This window comes from Ambystoma mexicanum, chromosome 1q (genome assembly GCF_040938575.1).
Source record: "Ambystoma mexicanum isolate Mex_15411 chromosome 1q, UKY_AmexF1_1, whole genome shotgun sequence".
NCBI lineage: Eukaryota > Metazoa > Chordata > Amphibia > Caudata > Ambystomatidae > Ambystoma > Ambystoma mexicanum.
In genome coordinates, this window is record NC_090922.1 from 553840290 (window position 1) to 553867956 (window position 27667).

The 27667-nt window shown below is 44.1% G+C and overlaps 1 protein-coding gene across 1 annotated transcript in view; it reads left to right on the forward strand.

The window, feature by feature from the left end:
- Positions 1–14218, forward strand: part of LOC138531453 (carcinoembryonic antigen-related cell adhesion molecule 4-like) — a 172157-nt gene extending 157939 nt beyond the window's left edge. Inside the window, exons 6-7 of the mRNA XM_069640992.1 lie at positions 9862–9903; positions 14041–14218. Of these exons, the coding sequence (XP_069497093.1) occupies positions 9862–9903; positions 14041–14088 (90 nt within the window). The 3' untranslated portion in view covers positions 14089–14218. The remainder of the gene's footprint in view (positions 1–9861; positions 9904–14040) is intronic.
- Positions 14219–27667: the final 13449 nt, after the last annotated feature.

The window sequence follows — 27667 nt, forward strand, 5'->3', positions numbered from 1 at the left end:
GTCGGTTTGGGGTTTTTCTGAGCAATATTTTTATTTTCTATGGGCTTCTGCACCTCATAGATTCGGGTGGCCTGTTCAATGACCCAGTCTAGTGACCTTTTCTCATGAAAATCTCTCACTAGCTGGGTCATGATGTATTTGGGTAAGGCATGGAAAAAAGTGTTTACAAATTCTTTGCTCTCCGTGCGCACCCATTTGGTAGGCTGCGCAAAGGCACGCTTCAACTCCTGCACAAATTCTTTTGGGGCCTGATCCTCCCCACATTGCAAATTGTAGGCTGCCTTGTGAGCCTCTTGGGGATTTCTCTGAACAGAAAAATGCTTTAAGATGGCCGCCCTATATGTGGACCATCTTGAATGATTTTGGTCCTCCAGCCCCGCAAAGAAACTGGAGTATTCTGGGGAGAATGTCCATTTTACGTACTGAATGCAGCTACTGCTGTCTTTCAAATGGAAAGTCTCCATCATTTGCTCAAAGAGCTCCAAGTGATCCCAAACAGAATACTTGGAGTTCTTATGATAAGGAGTTATGACGCTCCTTATTGCTTTGATCTGTTTTAAGGGGTCCTTAAGCAAGGCCCTTTTTGCCTTATTGGCCTTCTTGGTTCGGGTAACCCTGGTCCATTCATCCTCTGGCTCGGAAGCACTGCTCCCAGAGGTGCCTGTCTGATCTTCCAGGTTTTCCCACATTCTGCGAGCCTGGGAATGGCTGGCAGAATGTGGAGACCTAGTCTCCTGTGTTTCCTGGGACGCTCAGAGGAGTCTTCTGATTCCTCCTTGCTCCCAGTATTTGATGGGTACCCCCCCACTAACCTAACTGGGCAGAGGTTTTCAGGATGCCGTTAGAGGGCCTACTCTCCTCGGGTTCCCCACTAAACTTCACAGTACTTGGGTGCCCATTACCCGGATGCCCGCCCATCCATTCCTGGGAGGTACTGGCCTATGAGCCCCATACTTCTGGCTGGATAGTAATCTGCCATCCCCGTGGCCCTGGGCTCATCCCCGTGGCCCTGGGCTCATGTGCGCAAGGGGGCATGGGGGTGGCAGAGTCCAGGGACTGGAAGAGATGGAGGCCTCTGGTACTAGGGCTCCTGAGGTTATGCTCATGTATTTCCCTTTCCCAGCGAACCTCATCTCTATCAACCCCTGCTCCCTGTTGCCATGCAAGAGCCTGTGCTTTCAGTTCCTCTATCAAGGCCTTACTAGACTCTATCCGTCTCTCCTGCATGGCTACCTGTCGCTGGAGCCTATCATTGTGCTGACAGAGAGCCTCATTCTCTCTCTGTGCTTCCTGGTTGGTCCTTGAGTACTGGGCCAGTCTTTGTTGCAGGAGGGTTACCTCCTGAGTCCCGTCCCTACTGGCCTGCCCCTTTCTTGCCAGAGCATCTTCCACCCTCCTGGTGTGCTCTAACAAGTTTTGATGCTCTTTTTGGAGATCACCCAGTCCCTGGAGGGCCAGGTGATTTTCCTCCAGCTTCCCTTTTAAGTGACCGACTTCCTTGGCCTAAGGTATCCCTTTCCTGAGTAAGAGCCTGCCTCTGTGCCACCAGGTCATCCCTCTGCCTTTGAAGGGCACCAGCTTTCTGGCGCTCTTCATCAAACTCTGCCTGGGTGTCCAGGTCTTTCAAAATCAGGTTATTGCTCTCTGCCTTCACTCTATCGAGATGGCTTTGCAGGGTGGCTACCTGCTCTGTGCATGCCCTGTTGAAATCTATCTGTTGCTCCAGCTTTTTCTGACTCTGCAGTTGGGAGTCCAAACCTTCTTGATCCTCTTTCTGCAAGGCCAGAATTCTGCTATCCTGGTCTGCCCTTTCCTGTTGCAGGATACCCATGTCCTCTTGTATTTTAATTAGATACTGCCTGACTCCTGGCTACTCTGCAGCCTGTGCTCAGAAGAGTCCAGATCAGGTTCGGCCTTCTCTAATGCCAACAGTTGCCTACTTGCCAGATCTTGGCCTTCTGCACATTTGTCCTGTATGGCTCCCATAGATAAATATAAATATGCCGCTACCCTGGCAATCTTGCTGTGCTCATCCTTGGCCTTAGGGGCCATATATAGTTCACTCAGGGCCACGTGTAAGGGACCCTGATGTTTCCACATATCTAACCCAGTTGCAATGATCTGTTTTGTGATTGCCTGCAACCACACATTCTGGTCCTGCTCAGTCCACTCACCTCTCACAAATAGTTTAGGTGCTCTCTAGCTATCTTGATATCTACCAATGTCGCTATTCTGGAAATTGATTTCCTTCCTGACTTACAGAAGTTTGTTATTTTATTTTGCAAAAGAGATTGTTTCCATAGAGCGTTCCCTTTTGAGGGGTGCTTTTACAGTGTAACCCAGCGTAGTAGCCCAACAGGATGTATGTATCCTGTCAGTTAGCACACTGTATTAAGCTGCACAAGTGGTAGATCTAATCCAGAATCCCCGGCTACTGAGCCCCCAATCTGTAAGTGACTTCAATCCAGCAATCCAACTAAGTCAATGCTTAGGATGGGATGCCCAATGGAAGCCCTTATTTATATATTTTTATGTCAAAGTTCTTTAAATCTGGATGATGAACCCTTATATAACGCCCCTCTCTTTGCATTCCCCTGACCTCACTGAGACAAGAAGTAGGTTTGTTTTGCAAATTAAAAGGTTTATTTGAAGAATTAAACAATATATATATATCACACTTTTATGAACAAAAGAAAATCTGAATAGCACACATCTGAATATGGACGATAATCAACAAGGGGTAATATTACAAAATTGACAATCTCTTTAATCACTTAGGAGTATGAATATGAAGGATACTGTAGCAGAGAATCTTTATATGATTCAAGGAAATGCAATAATGGGAAAGAATGCAACACAGAAATAGACTTGAGATGATTTCAATCAAAAGATAATATGGTCCCTTTTTCCCCTGTGACTACTCACTCCCCCCCTATGCAATATGAAGAGATGGAAATGAGGGCACACAGGTTTCAGAAAGACAATCAAGAATGCAGTTCAATTCCAGTTCCCCCAGCAAGCTTAGAGAAACAGGTGATTTTAAAACAGGCAAAAATACTCTTGAATGTGATTGCAGTGAAAGTGAAAATAGGTTAAATTGATTTTAATTCACTAAAAGAGATTCAGGATGAGTGATAGTTACTTGAGATTGGTTCAGGTCTACACAAGCAATGATACATGAATGATTATCAAATTGAAAACAAATTTCAGCAATTGAGAACAAGGAACAGCTATTTTGACAGAAAATGAAATTGAGCCAAATTGCATTTCGCTGCAATTTTTCAGCGTGCGTAAATCGTGATTACAGAAAATCTATAATGAATTGGAATGTCATTGGCTTTGTTGGAAAGCTTAGGATCTTAACTTTACAATGACAGTTAAATTTCACTTCTAGGACATGTGGTTCGAAAGTTATGGACTTTTTTGTGAAGGTAGATTTTGCAGAAATAAAATCAAGATTTCAGAAGTGACAGATGCGCTTTACAGATTTGAAATCAATAGGATGGACACAAGATTCTATAATGCAGTTCTGGAAAGGTTAAAATGGATGCAAGAGGATTACTTTAAACTAAGAGATTGGTTAAGGACAGTTCTAGACTAGATACTCACTCCTAGGATTTGGAATGGAATGGGCCTCGTCAAAGATCTGGTCAAGGGGTTTGGCTTCACTCTCGCCACCGGATGGACTCAGGCCCTCTGAGTTCTGCGTTCAGCACTGCACGGCGGTCTGCGGCCTCTTGAACTGGATCTGATGGGTCTTGGATTACAGCACTGGTTTCTGGGTCTGGACCTTGGTTCTAGCACAGGGTTCTTGGCTAGAATAGAACAGCTCAGTCCGGCTGTTGAATGTGAGAATCAGGAAGCTGTTGGTTTAGGCCTCTCTGCTTCAAGGTTGTAGAGTTTGGGTTCTAGAGTACTGGTCTCTGGATCTAGATCTGGGGTCTGGAGTCTCTGTCTGGATATTGTCTGGATCTGGTCTGGCAGAGTGCTTCGCAGGAATCGGTGAGTAGTAGAAAAAAGAGTGTTTTTATCTGTCCTAAACAGTCTCTTTTTATGTGTTCCCAAAGTGGGTGGGCAAGCTGATTCTCTATGCCCAACCCCGTAAGGATTTGATAGGTTAGAGGATTCTCCGTCCCCTGACTGGAGAAAGAATCAGCGTGTCACCTGGTGTCATGTTTATGGCTTAACTGAAATCCCTCCCTCCCCTTTGCTTTTACAGAGAAAATCAATTTTACCCAAAAAACATATTTCCCAGATACACAAGTTGTTCATAATAAATAAACACATTACAAATTACTCAAGGTACATTCTTGTCCAACTGTGGTCTTCCTAAGAGCTATAGTTCAGAAATGACAACTTATTTGTGCTTTTGGTGGGTTTCCCAATATTGGTGCTGCACCAAATTTTACACAAACATACATATCCTCTCTGGGCGCATTCCTGTAAATTCTTATGTTCATAGCAAAAACACTGCAGCTGCAATATTAAGAATTCCGGGGTTTGGTCTCAGTACATCACACAGCATCCAGCGTAGTCTTGAATTGTGGGTGAATTTTTCATTTTAAGAATCCCAAAGTTTCATATTTTTGTCAGCTTGGTAAAATTTGTTATACGCAATTTTATAAAACATATATTTGCTGGGCTACCTGAATCCACAATGGTTTGCCCACGCCCCCAGAGCTGGCTGACTCAGAGGGTCACATGTCTTGTTTCTCCCAGAGCAGTTGTTGACCAGTCACACCCAAATCAGCATATTCTATTCATCCCAAAGCCCCCATTTTCTTGACTGAGAGCAACTTGCCAGGTTGCCTTGGCTAGTTCCTGTTCACACCAGTCTGTCAATCTCTTGGCCAAGGGCAGAAGGAAGCTTCTTTGTCTAGGGATAAGGTGTGAAGGGTTCCCATGAACAGAAGGCCTCTTGAAGTTTTAACTAAATCAGATTACCTTCTAGTTAATTGCAACATAGTTCCTTGTAAAAAAATACATTCATAAACTCACAATAAGCAACATATCTTTAAATCAAGTCTTGTTCAACAATTAAATCACTGTGTGGCACTCTATGTGGCATTTTGATGGAATTCTCTTCTTTGGCATAGTTAACTTCTGAAACACAGCTCTCCTGTCAGAATTATAAATCGCCAGCACCTGACTGAGGTGAGTAACGTTACTACACCCATTTTGACAGATGTCTTTCCATTAAATATCTTTAAAAGTGGATTTTGTTCTAATAACACATGATTCTTTCTGACATTGGGTTTATGTGGATTCTTGCAGTATAATGATGTGGAACACCCAAAAAGGAGGTTGGATCTTTTTAGGTGGTTTGTGAGCCATGCTTTTAGCAAATTTGACATCAAATAAAAACGGATTTTTGAGACAGCTCTGTATTCCTTGGCAGAGATTTTGCTCTGTGATCAGCCAAAGGATGGGTTTTGGCAGTGGTCTCCGGTGCTCACTAAGATAGGCAAAAGTGGATGGCAGCCTATTTTTCAGGTTTTCACTGCACATTTTCTGGTGATTTTGAGCAAGCAGCATGCTTTCCAGTGGCCATTCTGATGTTTCCTGCTGCCAGCAATTCACAGTACTGTTGCAGGGCTTGGATGAGTGGGTTGAGACATCCCACACATATACCTCTATGCACTCCATGGTGTTACTCTTGTCTGGTCGACTCACTGCTTAAGGGCACTACTCTTAATTTTAGAATGCTCATCCCTTTTGTAATCCAGAGGTGACCTTTCAGCCCTCCCTTCCATTCAACATGTCAGGCCCAGATCCTTCAGTTGAACATTATCCCTTAAAGGTGAGCAGGTCATGCACAGTGAGCCAAGACCAGTTCGGGCCAAATCAGGCTGGAATGGCCGGAGTAAATGCACATCCTGCCCTTTTGTCCAGGAAGAAAGAATTGAACATGACAACCATCAATGGCATTAAAATAGGGTAAAACCAGTGATTGGCGTGTGCGTGCTGAACCCTCTCCCCAGCCCTATTATTTGGGAGGGCTTGGTCCATTGACTGGTTGAACTACTGAAGACAATACCTACTGGCAATGCAGTGCAGAGTCCCTGCTCTGGAGGCTTAAAGACCGGCTGGTGCCTTGATAAACCAGACTTCATACCTTCCATGGTGGTTCATGGACCTGTGTTCATCTTCCTTATTAGGGCATGGCCATCCAGTATAAGGTATGAATGCCTGCCACCTCCCCTGCTCACTACTGTTGTGTCTTGGCTTTCCCCTGCCCTGGTGCTGTGTGCATGCAAGCTATATGGAATACCAGTGGAATGCTCAGGAGTGGAATGTTTATGTGTGAGTGCCTCTGAGTATTGCCTGGTTGTCAGTTGGTGAGCTAAGTGCTTCTGAGAGAGGATGCAGGTGCATGTCTTCCTTGTAACTTATCTAAAGACGTACCTGTACTTGTACCCTTGTCAAATGGACTTCAGTACAGAGGTTACTCTTCCCAAACATGGTGTCTCAGAGTCTTCTTCAGTAAAGAGACATCTTTTCAATGTTAAGGAGGGAGATGTGTTGTGTCTTGGTTCTCCCATGCCCTGGGGCAGTGTGGATGAAAGCCATATGGAATTCCTGTGGAATGTTTATGTGTGAGTGCCTCTGAGTATTCGCTGGTTGCCAGTTGGTGAGCTGAGTGCTTGTGAGAGAGGGTGTTGGTGGATGTCTCCTATCTCTTCCTTGTAACTTACCTAAATACTTACCTGTATTTGCACCCTTGTCAAGTGGAGTTCAGTAAAGAAGTTACTCTTCCCAAACATGGTGTATCAGAGTCTTCTTCAGTAAAGACACATCTTTTCAGCTAACTCTCCTCAAAGATGTGATTTGACTTCTGGGAATGAGTAATGTTTGCAACGGACGCTCTGCCCCACACCCCAGTAATATCATTCAATGCCCTCTCTCCAGCTTCAATGCCTGCTAGAAACTCATTGTCTTTTGCATGTCTGTATTAACGCCAGAAAACTACTGAGCACCAACCTGGACCACTCGCAAGCCCTAGCGGCAGATAAGTCATACATCTGGCATGGAAGAAGAGAGCTAGGAGGCATCACATCCCTGTGTTTAGGATCCAGTTTTACCTCCCAAAATACAAACTAACAGACTGTCTCTTACCATCCTGGGCTCTCCCAGAGTAGGAGTGGTTGAGTGATTTGCTAGCTCTCAAGAGGGGAGAAGGGTATACCTGAATAAAGGTAGCACATTATCACTTTAAAAAAAAAACAAATGTACTATATATCTTATAACAGTTATGTATGAATGCTCTTCTACTGTATCAGGTCCGTAATATAGGCCTAGAAATGATCTCAGTTTAGATCGGGACATTCTTTACTTCTGAAGGTCTCAGGTAGGTTTAAGCACAAAATCCAAGCCCCTCTGGATCCTTAGAATGAAGACTTTTAAAGAGTTGGTCCATGCTGCACCAAGGCAGCTTTATCTACCTAACCGTGGATCAGTCTCCCAAAAAGACAATACTAAGGAGAGACAGACAGGCATCTGGCTGGCTGATTGGCCACTAGTAATCCTGATCCGGTGGTGGCCTCCATTGGTAATTATATGCCCTTTTTGAAAGCTAGGGAAATGTTAAAGATCAGACCATTAGGGACCTCTTTGGGTGCTTTGTGAAGGTGCGCGAATGAAGGCTACCTCTCTCTACCTCATTAGTTCCCAGCCACAGGCCGTGTTTGCTCAGATGTGGAGACAGTCAGTTGTGAGTGGCAGTGGTTCCTGGTGTTCCTGATTACACTGCACCAGTTGTCAGAGGAGTGTCACACTAGAAAGACCCTTAAAGTACCAGGGGAGAAGAAGAGTTGCTGATGTTGGGGTTTCGTGCATACCGTCTGCCCTGCTGCAGAGGACTGCTGCAGTGGGAAACAGCACATGCTCAGTTGCCTGTGCACTTTGTGTCTGTTCCACTCACCTATTCAGCTCAGGGAAAATATTTATGCCCACCCACCACTGTGGAAATTGGTCTGGCAGCCCGGTATTTGCAAACATGAAGATGAGGGATTCATAGATGTTGCAGAGTCTGCTCAGCAGGAATACATTCTTAAGACATTTGCTGAAACTTTGGCTCAAGATGTAATGGCCACAAGGAGGAACTGTGGACAATTGAAAGAGGTGGCTTATATGTTATTTGCTAAACCACATTGTGAACAAGAACGCTGTTGTCTACTTTCATTTCTGAGTTTACACCTGAATTAGGAAGTGACTAAAATAAAGAAAAGATTGTCAATGAAGGACTGAGCACCACTATAAAAGGTTAACAAGATAGAGATTGTCCACATTGGGACCCCTGCTCCTGCTTTCCCACTTTCTCACTGGCCTGCCTCTCTTGGCCCTGCACCCCCACCTACCAATGAGGCAAAACATCTTGGGGTCATCGTCAACTCCACTTTCTCCTTCTCTTCTCACATCTCAGTCATCTACATCCTCAGAGGTATTCTACCTTTTCTCACTTTCCCCCTGAGACTTATCACCTCGAGAGCCCTCGTTCTCTCTAGGCTGGACTATTGCAACAGTCTCTTTCTCAATCTTCATACTTCTACTCTCTGTCCTCTACAACTCATCCAGAACAGAACCGCAAGACTAATCCCTGACCTCAAGCCCTGGGACTGCATCTCTCTGGCGCTGAAATCCCTCCACTGGAGCCCTGTGGATGCAATGATCAAGTTCAAGACCCTCTTCATTATCCACAAGGCTTTCTGGGGCAGGCGCCTACAATATCTACAATGCTCTCTTCCAAAATACTCTCCCTCTAGAGTCATCTGCTCGTCCTCCAACTCTCTGCAGGTGATCCGCTTTCACAAACAGAGATTTGGGGGTAGATCTTTATCCTCTGCAGGTGCTTCCCTCTGGAATAGACTCCCTGCCTCTCTCCATCTTGATTCTGAGCACCTTAAGTTCCGGAAACTCCTCAAGACCTTCCTTTTCTCTTCCCCCTTCTCTCTCCCTCTCCCCTGCTACCCTCCTTTCTTTTTTCTCCACCCTCCTATTCCTCCCTAACTCTGTTCAGTTTTTGCTTACTGGTTGCCTGATTCACCCGCATAAACTACAGGCCCCTGTCTCCCCGCTGGTCTTTTGCACTTGCCACCGGGCTGCTGCACTTTGTTCAACATTACTGCACTTTCAGCTTTCGCTCCTTAAGCGGGGCAACCTCTCTGCACTTCACCCAGGGCCCTGCTTGACGGGACACATTGTCCCTCGCAAACACATTTCTGCACCTCTGTCTGTACGTATGCATGACCTACATGTACTTGGACCAGTTAGTTTATCTGTCCCGTCCCCCCTAAACCTTTTTTCCGTCCCCCTCTCCCGAGCTTCATGCACTTGCACTATGAAAAATGCCATCAGGCCTAGTATGCTAGTTTTTCTCTTTAGATCCTTTGGAATCTTCAAGGTCTAAGGATGATTACTGCATTCCCTTGTTACTGTTCCGCCTTGAAGCACTCTGAAGCACTTCACCTGTGTAAAACGCGATCTAAATAAACAATTAATAAATACAAAGGAGCAGAGTATTACACAGAACACAGTGCATCCTGTCAAAGAGCCTGTTGAGTTTTCTCAGCTGCCAGTTGCATTTGTTTCATCATAATCTTTCATTTGGTTCTAGATGTTCACTTATATAATGAGTGACACACGAAAAGGGTGGGAAGTAACCATTGTAGTTATTTGTGTTGACCTAAAAGTATTACAGTATATTAGTATATGCTTAAACAATTAATACAAAATGAAATATGTCTCCATAAGGAGAGGAACTTGATTTGCAAGAACTGCAGAGAAATGGAGTTCATGCAGCTGTGCTCCTCCGATTCTATAGATCTATTAAGGACGACTAAACCGACACTTGTCTCCTCACAGGATCAAACCCCATCTTCCACAGACGAAGAACATGTATACACGGTAAGCAACTCACTGGGATGTTTGCAATAATTGAAAGAAAGTTTGTATACATGGATATTGTTTGTCAAAACATAAGCTTTTGTGATTTTGACTAACACCCTGCAAATACACCTTTTTGATGACTCATCATATTTGATAATTTTGAATGTTTTTATTGGTTTTGGCGAATTTTTGTGGCGCTTGCATACACATTTGCCAAAACCATTGATACAGAAGACAGATAGGGAATGGGAGTTCTGAACTGTGATCTGGTTGGCATAGCAATGGGAAATACCCCGGGATAAAACAGAGAAATCACTCAAACCTCTTTTTTCCAAACTCCTCCTCCATACTACCCAATAAGAAGTTACATATCAATATTTGTCCCAATCAGCAGTTTTTTAAAGGGGATAGGCGGGTGGTGGGCTTTCCATTTCCCAGCTGTGCAGTGATTTCATGTTGGGCTATTTTTTCGGCTAATTTGGTGAAAATGTGGGCTACTATTTTTTAAGACAGATATTTTGGTCGTCATGAGGCTGTCTTTTTGCACATGACCACTCTCTCTTCCCTCCACCCCTACTCTCTCTACGTGGGCTAGTTGGGTTTTGTTTGGACTATTTTGTACTTCTTTTGACAAGTCCTCCCGAGGCTGCTTTGTTCTTCAGGTGTTTTGACCCTAATCAACTACCATCACACCCCCTACCCCAAATCTCACTAACCCCACCAACTCACCCACACCTACACACACTACACCCTCAAACCTACACCCTCCTTCTCTACCCCCACACACCCAATCGCCACTCTGTATTCAATCACCCACCCAATCCAAACTTTCACTACCCCTACCCCCGCCCTACCCCCACGGTCTCTACTGCCATCCACCCACACTACCCCACTCTCTCTACCTCAACCCACCAACCCTACCCACCTTACCCCACTGTTTACCCTCCCACCCATCACACCCCCACAGGCTCTACTCCCACCCACTCTCTCTACCCTCACCCTCTAGTCCCCACTCCTTCTACCCACAGCGACCCTGTCATGCAACACCCATCCTACCCGCACCCTCTCCACCATCTCCCACCCAACATACCTCAACTTGCTATACCTCTATAGCACCACTCTCTGTACTCAAATTCACCCATCCTACTCCCACTCCCTTAACCACAACCCACCTTACCGCAACTCTTTCCACCCATCATCCACCCAATCAACCCCCACTCTCTCCACCATCACCCACCAACCCTACCCTATGCCCACTCTCTCTGCCTTCGCATACCCTACCCTACCCCCACCATCTCTACCCCCACCCACCCTAAATCCACTGTCTCTACCCCACCCACCTTACCCCCATTCTCTCTACACCAACCCAATCCCAACTCTCTCTACCTGCACCAACATACCCCCACTCTCTCTACCATTACCACCCATTCTATACCTCACTCTCTACCCCACCCACACACTCTGCCGCCACTCAATCAACCCTGATCCACCCACCATACATTCACTCTCTAACTCCACCCACCCAAACCCCACTCTCTCTATCCCACTCACACTCCCACTCTCTCTCTACTCCCAACCAACTGCCCTCCCCAAACTCTCTCCAACCCCACCCACCCTACCCCCACTCTCTCTACCCTCACCCACCCTACCCCCTCTCTCTACACCAACCCAATCCCAACTCTCTCTACCTGCACCAACATAACCCCACTCTCTCTACCATTACCACCCATGCTATCCCTCACTCTCTACCCCACCCACACACTCTACCTCCACTCAATCTACCCCATCCATCCACCCTATCTCAACTCTCTTTACCCCCACTCACCCAAACCCCACTCTCTGTACCCCCACTCACACTCCCATACTCTCTCTACCCCCACCCACTTGCCCTACCCCCACTCTCTCTAACCCCACCACCCTACCCAATTTCTCTATACCCTCACCCACCCTACCCCCCACTCTCTCTACCCCCACCCACACACTCTACCTCCAATCTATGTAACCCCACCCACCTATCATTCTGCACTCTCTCTAACCCCACCCACCCTACCTGCACTCTCTCCTCACACACCCACCCTAACTTCACTCTCTCTACCACCACCCACTCACCCTATCTCCACTCTCTCTACCCCCACCCATCCTACCTCCATCCTCTCTTGCATCATCCACCCACCCTACTGCCACTCTCTCTACCCTCACACACCCTACCACCACTCTCTCTATCCCCACAAACCCTGTTCCCACTCTCTCTACTCCCACCCACCCAACTCCCTCTACAACACCCCCTCTACCTCCTCATCCTTCCTCTCACACTCTCACTTTATTTCTTACCCTCTCACTCTCATTCTTTCCCGCTCATATTTCCTCTTGTTCATCATCATCGATGGCACCCTCTCCCAATCGTTTCCTCCTGAGATCTTTTCTCCTTCCTTATCTTTCTCTTGCACACCAGCACCGCTTATCACATCCTCCTTTGACACTTTGCACTCTCCTCCATACACCCTGGTGCCTTTAAATGCAAAATGCAAAGAAAAGGCATAAATGCCAAAACTATTGGCTTTGCCAATGCTTGCCCCTAGGTACACTATGAAAAATATGGTTACGATATCACTGTAATGTGATATACATTTCCTACAAGAATGGATCACCATATGTATCGTTAATATCAGTGTGTATAGGCCCATATTACCACATTACTGTGAATGCATGCCGACATCCAAGGCCAAATGATAATGGTGTGTTATTAGATAGCACTTATACCTACGCACTTTATATAGAAAACATATACATAGATTATCACCCAACCTGTGTTGGTACTAATTTATCAACCTCAGAAGGATGAAAGGCTGAGATGGCCTTGCCGGGATTCGTGACATGCAACATGCAGATCACACACACACACATTGCAGCAGCAACGTTCAACCCACGGAGCTATCTTACATGCTATAGTAAAATCAGCAATTACATGTCTGAATGTTCTCAAGTGAGAAGCCAAACGACCACAAGGGTAGCAAGGGAGACCACAGGGGTTGCAGGTGTGATCCTTGTAGGACCCAAATGACATTCCAGGGAGCATGCTCCGTGCACTAATATATGACAGACTGCGAATGTAAGCAAAAACCATGTATTTCTCTGTTCGGATGGTAGAAATACAATAAGTACCCGCATGGTACTGCTGTAAATATAAAAACACACCCACGATTGGACAAAAATCGGGCGTTACCAGCCTAGGAATCCCTGACCAGTTGCGCCTCGCTGCACTTCCCACAACATTCTTTGCCCTTCCGTTTAGCAGCATTTTGTTCCGCTCTCATCCACCATCCCTTTTGAGGACTCACAGCTGCCCTAAAAGCTGTCAATTACCCATAGTACAATAAAGCGTGATCGTTTCTACAAAGAAAGTGTCACCCTTTGAATGTTGTGGCTTTTACAAATGACCAAAGACTGTCTTGTGTGATAGCATTCTTCACTTAATACCGTATTTTTTTTCATGTTTTTTTTTTTTTTACATATACATTTGACAGGAATACAATGGCATACAATCAACACGGTTTCCAATGTATTCACATTCAATCGGCCTCACTCATGATGTATTGCTGGAGAAATTGTGCCTTGCATTTGTGCAACATGCAGGAAAAGGTGCGCTCTAGAAACATGGACATCATTACGAGTATGGTGGTGTGGGCAAAAATTGACGGTAATGGAATTACTGCCACTTTTCCCACTCCGCCATACTACGAGTATGGCTCGGGGGTAGGGGGTTTACCTCCAGCGATATGCTGGAGGTAAATCCTCCCACTTTCTGCAGAAAATTGGCAACATCAGTGCAATTATCACAGTGGTAATTCCGCCAATGGTAATTCTGCCAAAAATGGACTATAGAATCCAAAAAGGGGATTAACTCGGTCACTGCCACAAGTGTCAGTAACGGTAATTCCTTTGGTAGGAATTGCAGTGGATTTACTGCCAAAATACCATCCAACTCGTAATGAGCTCAAAAAGAAGTCCTCCTCTTGTGTCAAAATGTATGTGCCTATATCACCTGAGCTCCAGAAAGGAGGACTGCATAATGTGATTTGCCTAAAATGACTATGCTATTTGTGAGAGAGTCACTGTAAACAGAGGTTTCATAAAGGTATGTTTTCTTATTCCCAGGAATTACAGTACGCGGACAGAAACCTGTACAACCGCCTTCAATTGTGACAACATGCTCCGTGGGGAAAACACAGACGACAACATTGCATATTTATTCAATTTTTGGTTCTTGATCGTAATCGGTTCTAATATGATGTGAGATTGTCTTGTATATCTTGAATAAAAACATAGAAAAATACATGATGTGGACTTTAAAAGGCTAATGGCATTTGCAAAGCATAATTAAAATATGTTCCACTGATAAAAACATTAACTAGAGTGTAAGCACTGTAATATCTTCTTCTGAAAATGTCTTAATGTCACTCCTCATAACCAGATTATCTACTGCTGACAATGCTGTCGATTATTATCACAGTAACTGTAGCCAGGCCTATTGATAAAGCTGATTTCAAAACTCTTACTAGTTTGTGTACTGCTAATACTGTTGATGCTGTCCAGTTAGGGGGCAAGTCCTAAAAATAAATAAATTGCGGAACTCATTAAAATCCCAATTGAATGTGGCGTCACCAGAAATGAGCATATCAAGGTGCCCTCTGAAAAAATGGGGAGACTTCATCCACCTGCATGTACCCTCGACTTGAGCCCAGCGTCCAGTAATTACTTGGGATTAAAAACGGACTGTCCTCTTGCAGGGAACATTCAGAAGACTGGTGCTTAATTTGTGCGGGTGCTTGTCGGGGTTAAACCCTAGTTCATATTTTCAAGCACAGCCCTTATTGGAAGCCGCATGATACAGCAATTGTGTGACTGCTCTTTTATTGCACTGGACAGTAGCAGCTGCTGAATATTTTAACTGGAGTGGTGTGCAAATATTTACCAGATATGCCGGAGCGACCAAGCATAGTGAGGGAGTCTGCACCAATAAAGGAGAGTTTGGGGGGATTCACCCATGCATTTAAAAAAAAGGGTTAAAATTGTGCATTTTAGAGCACACTTTTTAGAAGAATTTGACAAAGAGCCAAACAGTTTGCAGTTGGTTTTGTAGGGTAACTCATGAAAAAATCCAATAGATGCAAGTCACCAAGAGTGCACAGGAGCATATCTCCAACCCATTTTCATGATGACTTTTCGAGCAATACTTGCCAGTATAAAAGATTTTCACACTGGCTGTGCCCATACATTTCCATGCTGACTGCAACATTATACCCTAGTATTGATACTCAAATTTGCGTTGCACATAATGCCAGTAATGATACTATAAGAAAACATGTCCATATCTGTTCTGCCAATATATGGCAGTATCCCCACGTAAGAACAGACTCCAGTTGGATTGACCATTAAAAATTCATGCCAAAGTATGAAAACATGTCCAAACTGGCTGTACTAATATGCCAGTTGAGGTACATAATAACACTTATCATGCTTGCTTTATCAAAGATGCCCAATACAAAATGTCATATGGCAATAAGAAATGGCTAGACTAGTTGCATAAAAGTGATGGTCTTGCCTCATAATAAAACTCATCATGCTTGCTTTACCAAAGATGCCCAATACAAAATGTCATGCCTTGAAATGGCTAAGACTGGTTGCATTAAAAAAGGCCAGTTTTGCTTCGTAATAACACTTACCATGCTTGCTTTACCAAAGGTGCCCAATACAAACATAATACCACAATAAAAAATGGATAGACTGGCTCCATTGAAATGCCAGTCGAACTGCATATTAACACCTATCATGCTTGCTTTATCAAAGATGCCCAATACAAAATGTCATGCCAATGAAAAAATAATACCACTGATCATGCTTGCATGATCAAAGCTGCCCAATATAAAATGTCATGCCACAATAATAAATGGCTAGACTAGTTGCATTAAAATGCAAGCCTAGCTACATAATAACACTTTTCAGTCTTGCTTTATCAACCATACCCAGTAAAACATGCCATGCCTGCTCCATGGTGTGCCAGCTCATTGCACTCAGACATTAATAATGAATGTGATTATGTGTGATTGGGGGGCACTGGGGGCCAAGGGGGCAAATGTGTGATAGGAGCTGGGGTCCCAGGGTACAGCCATGGCATTTTCTATTGGACATAGATGCCAAGGAAAAACTCTCATGCCTGCCACCTGAGTCCCTGAGTGCCAAACAGGCACACATTAAAAGTGTGTATGTGTGAGATGTTGGGGAGCAAAGTTATGGCATTTTTTACTGGCCATCTATCAGATGCCCATTAATAAATGGCATTCCTTCCATCATTGCCCTCCAGTGCCTCACATGCACAGATAATCAATCCTGTGTATATACAAGGCGCTAGGGGCTTAGGGGTCAGGATTGACATAGCATGTGAAGTGTGCTAGAAGTCCCAGCAAACTGGGCTGGCTTTCTTTACTGGGCATACCCAGTAAAAAATACTATGCCTGCCCATTGGGATCCAGTGCCTCACAAGCACATGATGAATGTGATTGCGTGTATACAAGGCGCTGAGGGCACTGGGGTCTGACAATTATTTTCACTGGACTTCTATCATAGATCATAGATGCCCAGTAAAAACAAATGACACATCTGTCCCCTGGGGTCCAAGCTCCTCAAAAAAGCACACAATCAATGTGGTTATGTGTGTATGCCAGGCACCGGAGGTCCAGGGGACTGGAATGGTATTTTTGACTAGACATAGATATCCAGTACAAAAATACCATCCCTGTCCCCTGGGCCCCAGAGCATCTCCGACAGAGAGCTGATTTTAGCCGGTAGGGAGGGTATTGAGCAACAAAGGCATTTTTAACATGTCTTTGTTGAACAAACCTCTTACCCCCACTCACCAAAATCAGCTCAGACTAGTACAAAAACACACACCACACACATGCACACTTACACAAGATACACAAAGAAAACACTCAGTCTCATTCACACGAGCACCAACCATGCACTCACTCAAACACAAGCATGCATGCATCAATACACATATTTAAATAATAAATGAACATACACACACACACACACATTAACACAACACACATACACACAAACACACTCTTTCATTCACACAAAGATCCAACAGGCACTCACTCATAACACAAGCATACACGCATGCATACACATATTTAAATGTTAATGTTAAAGGATATTTATACTGCGCACTATCATCTCCGGAGTGATCCCCAAGCGTTCGGACGAATCTGAAAAGCAATAGGGTAAGGTAAACTAGTAGGATTGAGCAGGTAAAAAGGGCAAAAGTGCTGTGATGTGCTGTTGGCAGCTTCAGTTTGGTTTACACCGTTCACTGAGCTTTTAGGTATGTATTTCGGTTGGTAACCGCCTTGTGCTGTTGAACAACGCTATGCGTGGTTTGTTTAGTTTTTTGTGGTGTAGTGAAGTTTGTGCAGCTTGTTGTGCTGTAGAGGTTTGGTTGTGTTTAGTTCAGAGCTTAAGGTTTATGTAGAGAGGTGAGTGTTTTTAGTAGGGTTGGTTAGAGGCATCACTATCTCGATGTATGCTAATCTCCATAGTTCTGTCTAGATGTGATGCATGCTAATCCCCACAATTCTATCTAGATGTGACGCATGCTAATCTCCACAATTTTACCAACATGTGACGGACGAGTGCTATTGTGAAATATGGCTAACTAACACAAGCAGGCTGTATGCGGGATATGGCTAACACAAGCAGGCGAAATGCCAGACATGTCTAACACAATAAATAAATGGACATACAAATGCACACATTTCGGCAGCATACAGACTTCAATCACTCTCTGTTCATTCACACAAACATCCATCATACGCTCATTTATAACACAATTATACATGCATCCATACATATATTTAAACAAATGAACATACAAACGCACACATTTAGACAACATACACACTGCAAGCACTCTCTGTCTCATTCACATGAGCACCCATCATGCACTCACTCATAACACAAGCATACACGCATCCATACACATATGTAAATAATAAATAAATGAGCATAAAAACACCCATTTACACAGAATGCACACAGCAATCACGCTTTCAATCACATCAGCATCGATGATGATTCATTCACTAAACAACACAAACATGCAAGCATCTATACACAGAATTTAAATTTTAAAAAACATGAACATAAACAAACTTACTTCTGCCGAGTGTCTTTCCTCTTCACCGCTAAGGGCCCTGCTAGCATGAACAGGAATCAGGACGCTTCCTGGTTTCTGCACATGCGTGTAGGGGCCTGATGTGGGTGACAAGATGCCCCTCTCCAGCCTGCTCTATCTGTATGTGCGAGGAGGTACAGGCGTGCCCCCTTCCACATACAGACATACAGTTCCCCAGTCAGCATTTCCAATGAGCAATGCCAGGCTGGGGAGCAAAACCCCCCAAGCCTTGCACAGCTCATTGAGCTTGCACGGCTAGGGAACTGTAACTGTCAAAGGGAAACAATGTTTTCCTTTGACAGTTAAGAGCGCTCCCTCAGCTGGACAAAACAGCTGAGGGAGTGCTCGTATTTCACTGGGCTGGCTCCTCCATAATGGGCGAGAGAGCGCCAAGACCAGGATTGCTGCTGCTGGTCAGTGGCAGGCAGATACAAGCACAACGCAGTGGTTACATCCCCTAGAACACTCAGAGGTAAACTGGTGTGTCCCTGGGTCCAGCAGAGCATCTACAGCACAATGTGTGCACAAGCACACAACAAGAGTAACCACCAGGGCAAATACCTTTCAACCTGTTGAAAGTGATGCATATTTAACATTTTAAAATAAGATCCAGCGTTCAGAGTGAGCAGCTTTGTCCTTTGTCCTTTGTCTCATCTGTATAAAAGAAGAGGATTCCAGCGCCTCTTTCAGGAAACACTTGTCCAGATCCTCCACCTATTGAGGAGTTAACAAGAAGAGAATGTGTAACTGTGCCTTCATGTGTGGGTAGTGTTTTCTTTTTTGTTCTCTCAGTATTTGGACATTCCTTGACTGAGCTTCGGGTTTATAACTTGATTAAGACATCCTCTTATTGGCAGCCCCAGGACCATGCCTGAAATTTGTGAATGGAATTGCACCCATGCTTGCTCAAAGTTATGGCAATGGCGTGTCTGTCTCAAGGCCTGTTTCCTTTTCTCCTCGTCAGTAATGATAGGCTGGATAGCATGTTTAAATATCAGGAACTAGCCCCCGATGTGTCTTTTACACTTTGTGTCCGCAAGGCATCAACTGCTCAATTAACCGAGGTATGCCTCCATAATATGCCCATTGGTTTAATATAAACTATTTACAGGTGTCATTAGCATCCACTTCCGGGTCAAGCAACATATATCTCCTTGTTTTATTTACTAGGACGGAATGAGTGAAGTGTAATTTTATCAAAAGCATAAGAGAGATTCCCCTTGTTTTGGACACTGAAGGCACATAGGCCTTGGAAGATGACTTACTTTGCATCAGGCAAGGTGGTATGCAGGCCGTGTGCTGCCCATTCCATTTCTACTCCATTTCACCCATCAAAGGTCTCAGTGAGGATTGTGTGCGAAACAGCTTCTTCCTGAACTGTGCACCACAGATACTTTTGTTGCTCTGTATCTGCCAACTGGTGACACACAAATACAAGGGACACTTGCATATCTTTTGCACCATCAAGGACATCATCAACGGGTTCCAATGCAGCAGAACAGTGTGCTTCCTTCAGATGCACTTCACAGTGCACTTCACACAATCTTTCTATTGCAGCATTTGCAGCTGTGCATCATGGACAATGCATCAGGATGCGTTGAGAACCTTCCAATGTGAAATACCTTCCGAACTGTTGATGAGTCCAATGAAGACATCTCCACTGCACAACATTGCATTTCTAACCAGACGTTTGCAGTGACCTTTCCTTTAGCAGCACATCGGTACCAGTCTTGGTGATCCATCTGGTCCACTTCTGTTTATCTCAATCAGCTCAAGTGAGTGCTACAATTTATGAGAAGGGAAATGGCCACCATATTCAAATCTTTAACCACAGTTTTGATTGGGTCTTTTTTTTGGGATTAACTGAGTCTGGACTTTGGTAAAGAGCAAAGCCACAACCAGTCCCTCGATGATCCATGGGGCTGGCAATGTATCCAAGAAGCACACACAGCAAAAGGAAAAGACAAGGGATAAGCCCCCTCCCACCCTGGATTCCTATTTGGAAAGAGTTGCGGGGAAGTTGGAGGAGTGGATCAAGGCGGCTGAGAGGGCCATATCTACTACAATCACTAGGCTTCCAGGGGAGCCTTGGTTATCTGGGTTCAGGCCATTGGTTCCAAACCACTGTGAGCCTGGTCAGCCCATTGCCACTACGAGTACTGCTATGGGGTAATCTGACGTAGAGGAAATCTCTACACCATGTGTTTTGGGTTCTGTAATGGCCTTTCCCCATCTCTCTTACTATCCTGTCCCTCCACTGCCCTTAGTTCTTTAGGCCCTGGGTTTATTGGGTACCCAGACAAAGTAATCACTGCAAATCTTGCAAATGAACCCAAGCAGAGTGCTGTCTTTGCACACCAGGCTGTCGGCAACTTGGGTGGCCGGCCCTTGTCTAAACCTGTTGCTTCAAACTCTGATTTGGACAATGAAGACCTGATGTTGAAAGTATAAAGTCTGTGTTGTTTTTTGGATACATTTTAAAGCAGGAGTTTTTAAAACGTTGTCCATTATAGATGACCTGGTAATGTCCCTTAAGAAGGAATTTTTGTCAAATCACAGTCCCCATATACATGCGCTGTCAGAGGTGTGACAACACTGGAGTGCCTAATGTTCTAACAAGGGAAATGGTGGAACGAAGGTCGCAAGATGGTGTGGTAGTCAACCATATCCAGGAGGCCAGAGTGGACATTCATGCAACTTATGATTCACCCCCGCGTATGACAACTATGCCTATGAAGGTGTAATTGATAGTAATCCTGCGACAATGAGGACATTCACAACGCCAGGTCCTGTATTGGGACTGGCTCAGAACCTTTTACAACTTCCCCCTGAGGCTCTCCTACTGGTGCATTCTAGTTAAATCTAATCTTGTGAGTACATCGTTCCCTCAGGTGCCCTCGCCCTCTTTTCTCCAGGCGGTCAGTGTATGTAGAACTGGCACGAATGACGTAATGTTGGTTAATTTCTACAAAGTCCTCATATCCAGCATGTGAGAATGTGTCTCTTTGTCTTATCATCTGTGATGGAGGACCTCACAAAATATGCTTCTCATTCTGGGAGGGGATTTTAATGCCAAGATCGGTGAAGGGCTGGACACTATATGTATGATGTTTCTGATGATGCTTTGGCAGGGATCCCCACACCTGTCATGATGGATGTTAGGACGTGCACAGGTTGTGGCATTATCTTTTTGACTGGGGATTGCGTTCTGTTAATGGTCGTTTCCCTGATGCTATCCCCACCAAACCCCTCTTTTCTTCAGAATTTGTCCTTTCCACAATTGATTATCTTTGTTTCCCAGTTAAATTATTGGGCGCAGTTGTGGGATTTGAAGTGGTGGGCGATATTTGCAGCGACCACTTTCCAATCAGGCTTGAACTTAAAACTCTGATGAGATGTGTTCGAGGTGTTTGTGGATGCCTCTAGACGGAGGCTTAAATGACAGCCCAATGAGAAGGAAGCCCTGTTAAGCAAAGCAGTCCAGGCAAATCAGTGTGAACTGGAATTTTTTTTTTTCCATAGTTGGGTGACCAGAGTATTATTTTGACTGAATTCATGTCCCTAATGTCAAAATTAACTGACATATTTTTCACTGTTGCGGGCAGAGGGAAGTTGCCATCCAGGTCAGCTTGGTTTGACTCGGAATGCACAAGAGCAACATCTAGGGTACTCACTGTGTTAAAAAAATCCTGTGGCCTCCAAAACTGGCATTATTGGTGCCAGGTCTCTTTATAAGAATGCAATTTCCGAAAGGAAAAGGGAAATTGAAGTTGATGTATGGGATGCCTGGGTCAGAGCATCAATCAACAGCGATCCAAAACTTTTTGGGGAAATGGTGAATAATGGACCTTTTTTATAAATATAAACCCAAAGTCTTGGATGTTTCTGTCTCTGACCAGGTGTGGATGGTCCATTTTTCATCATTTTATACTGTGGGCTCCGGTGGAGAAACTTCTGGGTACTACCACACTTATGGAATGTGAAAGTTGCCAATGAAGACGAGATTGTATTCACTGTGGGTGCAGTCTTCACAATGCCAGCGTTGTGATAGGGCACCTGGTCCAGATAATGTACCAGTTGACCTTTAGCCATCCGAACCCAACCTGTGGGCACCGGTCTTGGCTCTGGGTTTTAATGCACTCTGTGCAGGAGATATGATCCCAGCGTCCTGGTCAAGTGCCATTATTCAGCATATATATAAGAGAATATCACAGGCTTTACCCACCTCATGCAGGCCCATTTCTCTTCTGGATTCCCTTTTTAAATTCTTTGGATCTGCCATTCTAGAAAAGTTGGAGGCCTGGGTAGTGGGTAGGGACATTCTCTCACCTGTACAGTTAGGGTTCCGAGCAGTACCTGAACCTTTATCTGGTGGTAGCCATTCAGTGTATGTCAAGGAAGAGCCAATCAAACTAGTCTTCATGGATCTGAGCACAGCGTTCAACAAGGTTAATTGCATTAAGCTTTGACACATGCTCAGATCCATGAACTGTCCCCAGGCTCTGGTTAATCTTTTGGTTAAACTGCACTGTACAACTCAGGCCTGTGTAAGGAGTGGCTCTAACGGGAGATATACTGCTTCCTTCCCAGTGGAGCTTGGGGTGCACCAGAGCTGCATCCTGGCACCCTGCCCTTTTGTCTACACATCAATGGTTTGTATGGCCATCTATTCATATCCACATCAGATATCCCTAGGTTGGGCAGTCGGCCTTTGCCACTCTTGGTGTAAGCGGACAATGCAGTCTTAATGGTGCGTACCCCTAAAGCATTGCAGTGGCTTATGTATGACTATACCTCATTTATGGATGCTCTGGACCTTGGGGTTAGTGTTCAAAAGTCAGCTGTGATGGCCTACTATAGGGGGAAGCATACACTGACATTTCAAGCAATGTTCTGCCAGAGTACACAGATCCCTAGAGTGCATATTTTTTATTATTTGGGGGTCAGGTTTTCCTCTAACATTAGCCCTGACCCTCATGTGAACAAAAAAAACCACGAGACTCAAGCAGACCATGGGTGGAGTAATCAGGGCCATGACTATATTCAAAGGCAAACCAATTGACTTGGTGCTAAAGACATGCAATGGTAAAGCAGTCTTGGCTGCCAGGTTTGATAAGGAGCTGTGGGGCTACAACAATGTTAACTATATCCAGGGGGTAGAGAATAACTTTTTAAAGAATGTTCTGGGCCTCCCTTGCTCGGATATCAATTTTGGTGTACACCTAGAACTGGGCTGTAAATGTATTAGTGACATGATCTCAATAAAGCCTGTTCTTCGCTGGCTTAAACTGTGGGGTAATCCAATGGCTATTTTGACTCAGGAGTTAATACATCTGGTTATTAAAGATCCTAATGGGCTAATACGCTGGCTGAGATATGTCAAGGCAAAACGAGTGGTAGTTAATGCGGCTTATCTGTACACTCCATCTCATATTTTATCTGCCAGAGAAATTCGAACTATGGCATCAAGGGTGCATCTGTATATTGGGCAGAAGAGAGTCCTGTGAGATCCTGAACCCCAGAATAGGAGGCTTGCAAATATACTTGGGATTATACAATTATGGGAACCACAATTATTGCAACCCCCAAAATGTTGTCTTTTTGTTTTAATTTCAACCCCCTTTAGACCTCATATATATGTGGGGGGGTGGGTATAGTATTTAATACATGTAGAGAGGGATCCGAGGTATCTCCACCCGTATATATATATGGGGTGAAAAGTGAGTATGCAGTAATTTGGGTGCAGTAATCACATAGATCCATTATACTGACACACGGCTTACAAAGTTATCTGTTAGGGGCTGAGAATCCTTCTCAGCAAATACCTATAACCAGGGCATGTTTTGATTGCATCTTCTTATGGGCCACAGTGGCAGCATGGTCTGGAGACACTGTCAACCAATCGTGCCCTTTGTGTGATACACCTAGGGTGGATCTGTCACACTTTTAATTTTTTAATCTCAGCCTATGCAAGATTGAGAGGGCTAATACTTATACCACTGTGAAAGGAGAAGGGGTTTATTCCGTATCAACCTGCTTTGACCTTTCTGCTCTGGGTGGAGTCACCCTGTGTTGGGTGGGCACTTTTGTCCTTTTTGAAGAATGCACTGTTTAGCAAGAAACTCTTAAAGAAATCTTTATGATTGTGATCTGAATACTTTTATCTGTATTTTATGGATTTTATTTTGTATGCAAATGTTTTTATACTAGACATTTTTATCTCTCTAATTGTTTTTATGGAACCTGTTTTCCGTTTTCATAATAAATGTAGATATGATATGACAATTCAATATAAAAAAAACATCACTTCAGGACAAGTCCTAATATTATTTAGCAAGAAGAACAATCTTATCCATTTTTTCATACAACCCAATAAAACACCTGCAAAATGATTAAAAAAAAATCATGAGATCTGAATTTCGCAGAAACACTGTTTAGGAACACTTCCTCTAGCGCCTCATTGAACCGAATGCATAGAACAGTGCATCCAGTCACCAGCATCTTCGCTGTAGAACTGCCAGGCGAGAGGAACTGGTGGCTCTCACGATTCAGCCCTTCTTCAAGCATCGACTCGAACCACAATTAACTTAAGTTTGAGCCCTGCTCAGCATTAAATCCCATTTAGAACACCCATCTCACGCAACTTAGACCACATGACCAGCACCCAAAAACCTGATTTGCCATTGCCGAACTGCCAAGACCAGCAAAAGGTACTATTAAGGTGTTACTGCCAGCTTGGTCCATTCCTGGCCCTAATAGCCTGGCTAGATCAGCATTAATTCGTTTTTCATTCAAGTGCCTATCCTTTTATAATGATTGTTGTTGATTCTTGCCCTGTCTCCCCCTGCTTCAATGCATCTTCTATTCTTGCATATTCTCTGTTCTTTCCACAGGGGTGGGTTTTGTACATTGTTTTTCTATTTAAATATTCTCAGAGGTGCTGTGTTTAATTAAAGTATATATATATTATAGAACCTTGATTGGACATTCCCTTTACTTTGGACTATTATACTTGGCTATTTGGGTTGCTGCAGAAGCTCCAGTAAAGTGGTACCAGAATTGCCTGCCCAGGTTATGGTTGAGGTACTACAAGTGTGGAAGAAGTAATAACGTTTCTTTTTTAAGAGCAAAGTTCTCACAGGAAAGAACAGAATCACAGTGCTGTGTAAAAACATTAAACCACATGAAAAAAGGTAATAAATAACAAAAACGGCACTATATGAATACATGACAATAAAAAAAAAAAAAAAACATTAATACAAAATACAAAAGAAAATACAAAAGCAAAGTTTCCCAGATTCAAACTATCTGCCACACTTCAAGGCACATCTGCAGTGCAGTACATTTTCTAATGGCAATTGGTAGACTGTTTCATAGACCACACCTTAAGGTGCTCAATAACCTGCACCCATATTGGGTACTATTATATCTACCTACTATCAACAGATCCTTCAAACTGATCTGGAGTTCATGAGCTGTGCCATATTATAGAGAGGGTTAGGAGCTATTTCATTTCCGATTGTTTATATCTGGGTGAGAGACCGCATTTGAATTTGATACTGTATTGGCAACCGATGCAGTGATCTTCTCGCATTCGAAATGTGATGATATTATTTTAAGTCAAAGAACACACGCACCGTACTGCACGGTTCCAAACTGCCTGAAGTTTGAGGAGTGGTTTCTTGGATATACAGAGGTAGGCAGATAATATTCATGTTAATGTTAACGGTTTTTATGCCGTGCACATGTGCCACTTGCATGGTATCTCTGGGCTCTGGTGGTTCTGTGAAAAAATAAGGAGAAGAGAAGGTACGGTTAGTGGGAGGAGTGGGAAAAAAGAGCAAGGGAGCCGTTATGTGCTGTTGGTAGCTTCAGTTTGGAAGGACCGTTCTCTGAGCCTGGTGCGAGATTCGGAGGCGGCCGTCATGTGGTGTTGTACAAGGTTATGTGTGCAATATCTTGTTGTTGCGCTGTTGTAAAGTATGTGCAATTTGCTGTGCTGAGGAGTTCTGGTTGTCTTTAGTGCAGTATGTGAGAGGTGTATGTGAAGGGTTGAGTTTTAGTAGTAGTTCATCCAGGTGCGAGTGATGGCTAAGCAACACAGTTTGCCCAGAGATAACAAATGGCTGATTAACGCAGTTCACCTCGATGTGGCAAATAGATGACTAACGCAGCTCATCTGGGTGTGACAATGGGTGACTGACACAGTTCACCTAGATGTGACAAACAGCTAACTAACACAGTTTACCTAGATGTGTGAAATGGCTGATGTTCGCATTACTGTCTAGATGTGACGCAAACCAATATTCACATTTCTGTCTAGATGTGACGTAAGCTAATATTCACATTTCTGTTCAGATATGACCCAAGTTAGTATGCACAATTCTGTGCAGATATGACACAAGCTAATAGTCACATTTCTGTCTAGATGCGACGCAAGCTAATATTCACATTCCTGTCTAGATGTGACGCATGTTGATATTCATATTTCTGTCTAGTTGTGACACAAGCTAATATTCACATTCCTGTCTAGATGTGATGCAGGCTGCTATTCATATTTCTGTCTAGATGTGGCGCAAGCTAATATTCACAATTCTCACTTGATGTGACACAAGCTAATATTGACAATTCTGTCTGGATGTGAACCAAGCTAATATTCGAAATTCTGTCTCAATATAACACAGGCTAATCTTCACAGTTCTGTCTAGATGTGACACAGGCTAATCTTCACATTTCTGTCTAGAAGTGACGCAAGCTAACATCCACATGTCTGTCTAGATGTGACGCAAGCTAGCCTTGCACAATTCTGTCTAGATGTGTAGTATCAGGTCTGCATCATGTCAGAGAGTCTGATGGCGCGATGCAGAATGCAGAGTTCTGTAACGGGAGGCACGGGCGGTGGAATTGAGAGGCTGCAGAAGACGGTTGGAGCAGCTCAGAGAGTGGCCTCGCATTTCCCATACCCATATTTATTCATCTCTTTTGATGTAATAAACTATACATATTAATGAATGAGATTCCTGCGGTGTGGTCCAGTTACTCACCACAATTGGTGACGAGCTTTGTGGTGAGCCTTGTCTCTGCGGGAACGATCACGCAAGCAGCAGTTCCAGCAACTTTTAGGTGAGCCACGATTTCAAATATATGCGCACCATGTCAGGTGCGTTCATCTGTGATTAAGGATCCCAGGATTGGCTTTCCACTGGAGACTATAGCAATTTTAGAGAAAGGCATCCGTCAACGTGAGGCATAGTCATGTGAAAGGCAGCCATATTTATAAGTCAGGGATTTCCTTATGATATATGTAAACGCTCCCCCTCGTCCCAGTACTTTCTTAAAATAAGGGGGGAAACTCATTTTATTTGTATTAAACCTGCATGAAACCATTGACCATTTCTAGAGAATGGTATGAAACTGCATATAATCCAGCATAAATCAGCACATTCTTCACCAATCCCTATTTCATCAGGGCTAACTATTAAGGTGCAGGAGACATGGCAATGCACAGTGTTCCCCCACCATTAATGTTCTTACTTGAAGCTGGAG